The following is a 10,376-nucleotide window of genomic DNA, read 5'->3' as shown; positions in this document are numbered from 1 at the left end:
GGACAGAGCCGGAGAGCGCGCGCGCGCACGTGGGGCCGGGGCGGAGAGAGGCGAGGTCCGGGCTATCGAGTGCCGGACGGTAGGTGAGTTTGGGAAGAATCTCTCGCGGCAGGCCGAACAGCGGGTTCTGGGGGTGTGGGTGCAGCTCGCCCGGGGTCGGGGGCCTCGGGCCTTATCAGATAGCCGGTTCCGAGGAGTGGAAGTCACTCCGTGAACCAAGGAGAGCGCGAGAGTGGCAGACACCTCTTGCTCTTCAGAACGTGCTGGCTCTGCCAGAACGTGCTCACGGCTTCCTAACCTCGAGGATAGACCAGTGAGGGGCGAACAAGTTCCACTCCCAGTACGTGTGTGCGCGGTAGCTGCTAGATCAGGCAGACAGGAAAAAAAATCACCAAGTCCTGTCGCTGCCCACTTATGCTCTGGGTTTCCCCTCCCCCATCAGCCTCACGTCGCTGTCATTTGCAAGCTTAGTAAAATTGAGTTTAGCATTCTTACTAAAATGCCGATTTTCAACCTCTCTTCCTTCTCCAAGAGGTTAAAAGACAAGGAATGGGGTAGGTCTTTGGGGATTAATTTGTTGAAGTATCCCTATTGAGTTTCTGGAAGTTGAGCCTTGCTGAGGCACGGCTGCATTACTAGAAATGAACTTCAGAGAGAACTCGTTGGAACCGCCCATCCAACATTGATGATAATAAGTTGTATGAATGCATGGGAGATTCTCCGGCTAATATTTAACAATGATTCTTTTTGTCCCCCCAGGAATGGGTGAATTTAAGGTCCATCGAGTACGTTTCTTTAATTATGTTCCATCAGGCATCCGCTGCGTGGCTTACAATAACCAGTCAAACAGATTGGCTGTTTCACGAACAGATGGCACGGTGGAAATTTATAACTTGTCAGCAAACTACTTTCAGGAGAAAGTAAGTCTTTAAGGACCCTAGTGTGGAGTGGAGGCTCTGGTGTTAATTTTCTTTCTTTTCTTTCTCTTTTTTCTTTTTTGGTTTTTCCAGACAGAGTTTCTCTGTTGTAGCACTGGCTGTCCTGGAACTCGCTCTATAGACCAGGCTGCCCTCAATCACAAAGATCCACCACTGACTGACCCTGATGTTAGTTTTAAGTTCAGGTCTACAACTTACATGTCCTGTTTTCAGATAGCTTGGGTGACTACCTGCTATGGAATTGCTTAGAATTACAGAGCTTCTGTAGCATATATGAGATCCCTTGAATGGTGAAAGCAGCTTGGGGGTTGTCTATCTGAAGTTGATTAGGATCCTAACTAGGAATGTGTGTCATTAGATGCCATTTGGGGACTAAAGTTTGCTAGATCTTTTGGCCACTCCAAGAAGAAAAGGAAATTGTTGAGATCATTGTGATTTTAGGCAAAATAACATTTCCATCTGGAGGTCTTAGTATGCATTCCATTGTCAATTAAAAGTCTCCAAACATTGTAATATCAGAAAACTCTCAGGTAACATCGCCAGGCGTTGGTGGCTCATGCCTTTAATCTGAGCACTCGGGAGGCAGAAGCAAGCGGATTTTTGTGGGTTTGAGGCCAGCCTGGTCTACAGAGCGTTCCAGGACAGCCTCCAAAACAATACAAGAAACCCTGTCTCGAAAAACCAAAAAGAAAAAAAAAAAAAACCTCTCAGGTAACATGACAGCAAATAGACTCCCAAGTTCACCTGTCTCCAAAGATGTGGACTTAATTGTCTATGTTTGGGAGTAGAGGTTTTTAATTAGATGAAATGTCTTTTGGGTGCATATAAAGATTTATTTGTTTGTGTACCAGTATTTTGCCTGCATACATGTATGTGTATCTCAAATGCCCCTAATGCCCATGGCAGTCAGAGAACATTACCTTCCCTAGAAATGGAGTTAGAAGTGGTTATGAACTCCCACTGGATGCCGGGAATCCTTTGCAAGAGCAAAAAGTGCTCTTAACTGTTGAGCCATCTCTCCAGCTCCAAAGACCCCCCCACCCCATCCCCCCAGGACACTGGTTACTAATTTTTTTTCAGGTACAACATGCAACTCAGTTCAAAAGGGAAGAAGGGATGGGTAAATGAGTATACAGAATCCAGCAGCCTGGCATTCTGTAAATGTTTCTAAGAGGATGAGTGTCAAGTACTGCTATTAAGACAAGTATCAGAGATTTTCCATTTGTGAAGAAAGATTCATAAACAGTTTCTGACCTGAATAGTAAAGCTGGGAGAAGTAGTGTTGACGGTAGCTTTAGGGATCCTTCACAGAGTTGATGTACTGAAGAACTGATGTGTGTAACATTGCAGGTCCTTGCCCACAATGAGTGGGTCACTGCTAAAAATAGGACAAAATGCTTGGGTGTACACTTGTTGCATGTTATGACTTTTCTGTTTGTCATTTATAACTATTATACTTGCATAGTTTGTATTTTTGCTTAATTGCCTCTATTCTTTTTTTGGTTTTTCGACACAGGGTTTCTCTGTGGCTTTGGAGGCTGGCCTGGAACTGCTCTGTAGACCAGGCTGGCCCCGAACTCACAGAGATCCGACGAGTGCTGGCATTAAAGGCGTGTGCCACCACCGCCCAGCTCACTTCAAATATTGTAAGATAGGAAACTACTACTATGTCAGAAATGTTTGTGACTGTATTCTAGCTCTCTGTCTAACACAAAGCCACTACTAAGTTAATGTTGAAAGTTCTCCATTTCTTATCTACCCTCTCTCATTTTCTGCTGACATTCTCCTGTTGGTATTTTGTAATAGCAAACTAATTCAGTCTCTTTGGTTTTTCCCCATGGATTCTTTCCTATTCATTAAGGTTAGGCCAGGTGGTGCCCCATGCCTTTAATCCCAGCAGAGGCAGGGTATCTCTGAGTTTAGGGTCAGCAAGGTCTACAAAGTGAGTTCCAGAACAGCAAGGGCTATACAGAGAAACCCTGTCTAGAGAACCAAAAGAAGATTACTAACCTCTGTCTGGGTAAGATGGCTCAGTGGGTAAAGGCGCTTGCTTCCAAGTCTGACAACCTGGCTGGGGAGAGACCAACCGGTACCAGTGTCCTTCAACTTTCATGTGCACATGCGTGCCCACAAATATACACATTACATTTAAAAGTAGTAAAACATTTAAGGGTTGCTGACCTCAGCCACACCATTAGAGAAAGACATACTTAGTGAGTCAGAGTGAACGACTAGAAGTTAGGAGTAAGAAGAGCTGTGTTCCGTTTATTCCATTGACTTCAGCCTTTTGGACAGGCCACTTAACCATTGTATCTCTTGACTCTGAACATTCAGATAAGAAACTTTGACTCTTTGTGTCAAACAGGCATGAAATTAAATTGATACATACGAAAATATTGAATATCCAGAAAAAATACTTAGAGTTCTGAGACTATGGCCAAGTAAGTATGATGGTAATATACACAACTTTAATTCCAGCACTTACAAAGCAGAAGCAAGCTTATCTCTATGAGTTCTGGGCCAGCCTGGGCTACAAAGTGTGAGGTCCTACCTCAAAAAAAAAAGAAAAAGAAAAAGAAAAAGAAATCTAGACTCGAACAAAAAGCTGGAGTGAATTGCATTATTATTATTTTTCTTTTGGACAACTCTTTACAGATAAAACAGATACACACCAGCCTTCAACACGTATACAGTTATATACCTTATGTGTTTTTATAATCATGTTGTATCTCTTGATGTATGTTTTGAGAAATGTAGTAGTTGATCACTACAGAGTTGGCTTGTGTAACCTGCCAGTGTTTAGCCTTATTCCTAAACTATAGACATCTAAAACATGTTACTGTATTGGAATGCTCTAGGTAATTGTTACATATTGGAAAATATTTTTGTGTCTAAACACAGAAAAGATGTAGTAGAAATAACTAGAAAAGATTAACAATACTAGGCCTGCATAAAGGCATTTAGTTTGAATGGAGTTTTCAAGACTGAAAGTTACTCTTGGTTAGTGATGGGTGAATTTGAAGGTCTAGGAGAGTACAGTACACTAGTTCAGATTTTCTTAACACTATACATTAGGCTACACTAAGTTTACTGGCGTTTTTCCTTTGGATTTGTATATCTGTGTATAAATACATGTATAAATCAGAGAACAGCCTGGAGCAATCAGTTCTTTGGCTCCACGTGAGTCCTGGGGATTGAATTTGGGTTCTCAGGCTTGGTAGCAGGCACCTTCACAAATTAACCCATCTTTTATTCCCCAAATACTTCTTTTATGCCCTTGTTCCATATGCTGTTCTACTTTATTTTTAAAACTTTGTTGGTTATGTCGCCAGGCGTTGGTGGCACACGCCTTTAATTATTCCAGCACTCAGGAAGCAGAGGCAGGGGGATCTCTGTGAGTTCAAGACCAGCCTGGTCTACAGAGTGAGTTCCCAGGACAAACTCCAATGCAATACAGAGAAACCCTGTCTTGGGGGAAAAAAAAAAACTTTGTTGGTTATGTTGTTAAAAACTAAGTCATCCATTGTATAGCATAGCTGTGACTGCCTGGTTAAGTAAAAAGGCCAAAAATTCTAGATAGGAAAACGGGTTTTTTGGGGTGGGGGTGTGAACAACCATCAATTCTAGGGATCTCTGTGACCTTCACAAGCCTGCAGAGATGATCTTTGGTTTGACACAACTCCAGTAGGTGTTGGTTCAAACTTCTGTAGTCTGACCCCAAGTAGTTTATTTTTGACATATTTAAGCACAGCACAATTTGGTGATCATTAACTCAGTCCTGCATATGCAACAAAGTATACCTAAATCTCCTTGAGAAACAAAGTAAGCTAGATACAAATCAGACATGACTACACTAAAACTGTATGTAAAATCCACAAAGATGGGTTATATAGATCGAGAGAAACAAGCCTTCTGGAAGGATAACAGGTTATGTGTACTAACACTCCAGGTTCCCCTGGTGCTTATCTGTGAGCAAAGAGACCTCTGTGCCTCCTACAATCAACCAGTCAGGAAGTTTGCAACAGTTTTTAAGAAATTAAATATCTCATATCTAATTAAATACATTAAACCAATGTTTTGTTTTGTTTTAAGACAGGGTTTCTCTGTAGCTTTGGAGCCTGTACTGTCTGTAGACCAGGCTGACTTTGAACTCACAGAGATCTGCTTGTCTCTGCCTCCTGAGTGCTGGGACTAAAGGTGTGCGCCTCTACTACCTGAGCCAAAACGAACTTTTGTATACATGGGGGCTCACTGTAGCCCTCCCAGGCTTAAAATGATCCTCCTGCCTCTGCTTCTTTGGTTTTTCGAGACAGGGTTTGGAGATTGTCCTCGAATTAGCTATTGTAGACTACGCTGGTCTCGAACTCACAGAGGTCTGCCTGCCTCTGCCTCCACCTCCCGAGTGCTGGGATTAAAGGCGTGCGCCACCACCGCCCCCGCCTGCTTGCCTCAACTTCTTGAGTGCTAGGATTATTATCATAAGCCACCACATCTGACTGATTCAGTCTTGACTATGTTTATGCTCAAATGTTAATTGAAAAGCTTTCTTTTGCATTAGTCCTACTTTAAAAGAGAGAGACTCAGACATATGACTAAAGTGCAGTAATTTTAAGTAACTAAATTTTTTTTTTTTTTTGGTTTTTTTTTTTTTGGTTTTTCGAGACAGGGTTTCTCTGTGGCTTTGGAGGCTGTCCTGGAACTAGCTGTTGTAGACCAGGCTGGTCTCGAACTCACAGAGATCCACCTGCCTCTGCCTCCCAAGTGCTGGGATTAAAGGCGTGCGCCACCAACGCCCGGCCGTAACTAAAATTTGAAGCTAAAAGAAATAAGTGTCTACTAGATACAAATGTTTGATGGTGGCAAATTCTGTGCTAGTTATTTGTGGGGAAATACTTGTCAAGTACTGGTGATTGATGAATTCATGGCAAATTGGGAGCTACAATGTTTTTGTAGTTTTGAGTTCTTGGCAGGTTGTGAAGTTATGATGTTTCTGTAGTTTTTCCCAGGTCATGAGTCTCGGGCTACAGAAGCCCTGTGTTGGGCAGAAGGACAGCGACTCTTTAGTGCTGGACTCAATGGAGAAATTCTTGAGTATGACCTACAGGCACTAAACATAAAGTATGCTCTGGATGCGTTTGGAGGACCTATTTGGAGTATGGCCGCCAGCCCCAGTGGCTCTCAACTTGTGGTCAGTAAGCAACTATTGATTATTCAAAATAGAGTACTTTTATGCTCACTCAAACTTCCTTCCCCATGTTTATGCCACATAGAAATTTCAAGCATAGCTAGGTATCAGGACTTATAAGACAAAATATTGTAATTGGCAAGAAGGTTAAAAATCCCTGGTCATAGATGGAGAGACTGCTCACCAATTAGGAGTCCTGGCTGCTCTTGCACAGGATCTGGGCTTGATTCTCAGCACCCACATTGTGGCTCACAGCAGTTAACTCCAGTTCCAAGGGATCTGACACCTCTTCTAGATTCTGTGGGCACTACACATATATACAGTCAAAGCTCATATAGATAAAAAATAATAAATCACTGCTCACTTTGCCCTTATGCTGTTAGCTGGCTGTTAAGGAATATTTGCACATTGTGTGAAGAAGTGCTGCTGTGATTGGTGTAATAAAAGCTAAACGGGCCGGGCGGTGGTGGCGCACGCCTTTAATCCTAGCACTCAGGAGGCAGAGGCAGGCGGATCTCTGTGAGTTCAAGGCCACCCTGGATACAGAGCAAGTGCCAGGACAGCCTTCAAAGTAATACAGAGAAACCCTGTCTCAAAAAAACAACAACAACAAAAGTTAAATGACCAGTAGCTAAGCAGGAGGTATAAGTGGATTTCCAGGCAGAGAGAGGAAGTCAGAGGAGACACAGAATAATCAAGATGACAGAACATAGATTAATAGAAATGGATTAATTTAAGTTGTTAGAGCTAGTTAAAAACAAGTCTAAGCTAGGGCCAAGTTTTCATGATTAATAAGTCTTCGTGTCATTATTTGGGAGCCTGCTGGTGGGACAGAGAAAGATTTTTTTACAGCTTGGATCTTGTTTATTCATTTGTGAAATATCAGGGTTAATTAATTTCAGAAAACTTCTTTGGAACTAAGAGATATAGAGACTAGTTTTGTTTTGATATGCTTTGTGTTTTAATAATAACTTTTGTTCCAGAAATATGGCTTGTTACATCCTGTAGATTCACTCTGTGCGTGCGTGCGTCTGTGCGTGTGTGTCCCGCACGTGGCTGGGGCATCTGTGCTACAGAGTGCTTGTGATATGATGAGAGGATAACTGTGTGAGCTGGTTTTCTCCTTCCACCTTGTGGGTCTTTGGGATCACATTTAAGTTAACCAGGCTTGGCAGCTAGCCAATGAACCGACTTTCTGCCCTGACATTTCATTTTTTTAATTTCACTTGTCCTAACTTGGATACTATCCCAGATATTTCCATCTAGGTTTAAAAATCAGCAAATCTTTTATCTAGGGCACGGGTATCTGACAGGTATGTGTAAAGCCCCATTTCTATTCTGTCATATTCAGAAATTATTCTGACTAGACTATAAAATCAGCCAGGAGTATACTATCAATTTCTTGATGGTAGGTTCCCTCCCCCTTCTGACAAGCTGTTTGGTTTGTTTTCATTTTAGAACAAGTGATAGTTTTTAGAGAAGAAGCATGTATATATTTGTGTATGTTTTCTACCTCTCTCAAAATAGGTTGGTTGTGAAGATGGCTCTGTGAAGCTATTTGAGGTCACTCCAGAGAAAATCCAGTTTGCAAGAAATTTTGATCGTCAAAAAAGTAAGGGCTGTTTTTTGATGGGGTAATGAATAGTTTCAACAAGAAGTTATGTTTTTGTGCCACTAGGAATAGGATATTTTCTTGCTAATATAGGTAATGTTTTGTGTATATACTATTTTTTTTCTGAATACAAGGAAAGTTCTAGAAGGCATCTCATTATACTCGTTATATAGCATAGTTGTGATTGCCTGGTTAAGCAAAAATACAGAAAATCAAAATAGAAAACTAATGTTTCTGTGAATGTTAATATCAGCTGTAATATATGTCTTAGTTAGGGTTGCGGTTGTTGTAGTAAATGCCATGACCAAAAGCAACTTGGAGAGGAAAGAGTTTCTTTCAGCTCAGCTCCATAGCACAGTCCATCATCAAAGGTAGTCAGGGCAGAAACTCTAGGAGGTCAGGAACCTGGAGGGAGGAGCTGATGCATAAGCCATGGAGGAGTGCTGCTTACTGCCTTGGTTAGCCTGCTTTCTTATAGCACTCAGGACACTAGTGCTGGGCTGGACTCCACCCACACTAATTATCAATCAAGAATATGTACCACAGTTTTGCTCACAGGCCAGCCTGGTTGGGGCATTTTCTCAGTTGAGGTTCTCTCAAATGCTTAGAGAGTTTTATTTATTCATTGTGTGACCAGTGCTCTGCCTGCACGCCAGAAGAGGACAGCAGATCTCATTTCATACAGGTGGTTGTGAGCCACCATGTGGTTGCTGGTTAGTTAACAGTAGGGATCTGTTCTGAGAAACAATGTTAAATTGTCTCATCAATGAACATCATCAGGTATGCTTACCCAAGCTAAGGTGACTGATGTCACTGGATGATGTGGTCTTATGAGGCCACCATCCTGTACTCAGTGCATACTTGTTTTTGTTTTTGTTTTGAGACAGGGTTTCTCTGTGGCTTTGGAAGCTGTCCTGGAACTAGTTCTTGTAGACCAGGCTGGTCTCAAATTCACAGAGATTCACCTGCCTCTGCCTCCCAAGTGCTGGGATTAAAGGCGTGCGCCACCAACGCCCGGCGCATCCTTGTTTGTAATGTTAGTGTTTGTGCATGACCGTGAGTATATTTGGGCATTCATACAAGGGTGTCTCTTTAATCTAAAGTCTATGTCTGTGTACATTGAAATTTTTCTAGGTTACCACCAGATCATTCTCAAATGGATGTATTTATTTACACTATTTCCCCAACTGTTTATACATTATTAAAGTAAGTTGTCACATACTCCACTGTGTGTCCCAGGACAGTTTACCAACCATGGCAAATGAGGAAACTCACACTGAGTTACAGTAGCTCTGTAGGTAACTGTGGAAGGAGTGCTCAGTTGGTTTTTGATGCATATTTATGTGTCACCATTTTTTATTGTTTTGTTATTCCTAAGGTCGGATCCTGAGTCTCAGCTGGCATCCTGCCGGTACCCACATTGCAGCTGGCTCCATAGACTACATTAGCGTGTTTGATGTCAAATCAGGTGACTGTTTTTCTGTTTAGTACATTTGGTTTAGGGTGTTGTCAAATTTACATTTCTCAGTTTCCAAGAGCTTGACTTTGTCACACTTTCAATGGCACAGATGACCTAACTCCTCATTAATCTCTCTACATGTCCACCACAAACTTTGCCCCTTCTTTTCCATGTGTTTGTTCCGTCTGTCTGTCTGTGTACTGTATATTCTGTGTTATTTGTGTGTATGCATGCCTCCCTGTAGGCATGCCTCCATAGGTGGTTACAGAGGAGGGCTCTACATGCCTTCTTTATTACTCTCCTTGCTCTTTTTGAGGCACAGTTTCTTGTGAACCCAGGAGTGGAGTTTGATCTTATGTTTTGTTTTACTTTTTAAACATAGGCTAGCAAGAAGCTAGTTGTAGTGATCCTCCATCCCCCAGCCCCTCCGTGCTGGGGTGAGAGGCATGAAGAGACCATGTCCAGCCTTTACACATGACCTAGGACCCAGACTTCTTGGTTTTGTTTTGTTTCTTTTAATTTGTGTAGTAAGCACCCTTAGCTACCAGGCCATCTTTCTAGTCTCTGATTACCACTGCTGTATTTGGAGATCTTCGTTCTTCAGTGGGCTACAGCAACCTTCTTCATAAGAGAATATTACAGTAACATCTAATCTCAAGTAATATTATATCTAGTATGAGTGTGTAGTAGTTTAGTAGGAAAAATGGATCTTAAGGTAGAGAACCATGACTTTTTTTTCCCCCCTGTTCTTACCCTGGAAAATTGGCTATTAGACCCCTTGAGGTGAGGTTGCCTTTAACTTGTTAGATGAGCATGTTTGTACATGTAAGATACAGAGACAAGCCAGGCAGTGGTGGCACACTCCTTTAGTCCCAGCACTTGGGAGGCAAGACAGGTGGATCTGATGTGAGTTCAAGGCCAGCCTAGTCTACAGAGTGAGTTCCAGGACAGCCATGGCTACACAGAGAAACCCCATCTCAAAAAACCACAATAGAACAAACCAAAAAAAAAAAAAAGATAGAGACAGAATGGATTGGACATGTCTTTCTGTTTTTCTTTTTCCTCAATGCCTGGCTCGTGGGTTTCTTTATTTTGTTTGCCTTTAGTTACACATGGCTATAACCAAAGAATTCCTTAAGGCTTATTACAAAAAGTAGGAGTTCCCCCTATATCCCTTCTCAT

General features: G+C 42.1%; 1 protein-coding gene across 3 annotated transcripts in view; it reads left to right on the top strand.

Annotated features, from left to right (window-relative positions):
• The first annotated feature begins 3 nt into the window (after positions 1–3).
• Positions 4–10,376, top strand: part of Utp4 (UTP4 small subunit processome component) — a 30,892-nt gene continuing 20,519 nt past the window's right edge. Inside the window, exons 1-5 of one of the 3 annotated variants that reach the window (XM_005076330.4) lie at positions 4–83; positions 760–920; positions 5,935–6,126; positions 7,651–7,735; positions 9,114–9,203. In XM_005076330.4, the coding sequence (XP_005076387.1) occupies positions 762–920; positions 5,935–6,126; positions 7,651–7,735; positions 9,114–9,203 (526 nt within the window). In that variant the 5' untranslated portion in view covers positions 4–83; positions 760–761. Of the gene's footprint in view, positions 84–378; positions 555–759; positions 921–5,934; positions 6,127–7,650; positions 7,736–9,113; positions 9,204–10,376 lie in introns of those variants that run through there. The other 2 variants (XM_040736597.1, XM_040736596.1) reach the window with 2 other exon arrangements.

The sequence above is a fragment of the Mesocricetus auratus genome, unplaced genomic scaffold (assembly GCF_017639785.1).
Source record: "Mesocricetus auratus isolate SY011 unplaced genomic scaffold, BCM_Maur_2.0 Super-Scaffold_100062, whole genome shotgun sequence".
NCBI lineage: Eukaryota > Metazoa > Chordata > Mammalia > Rodentia > Cricetidae > Mesocricetus > Mesocricetus auratus.
This window is presented reverse-complemented; position numbering and strand designations above follow the sequence as displayed.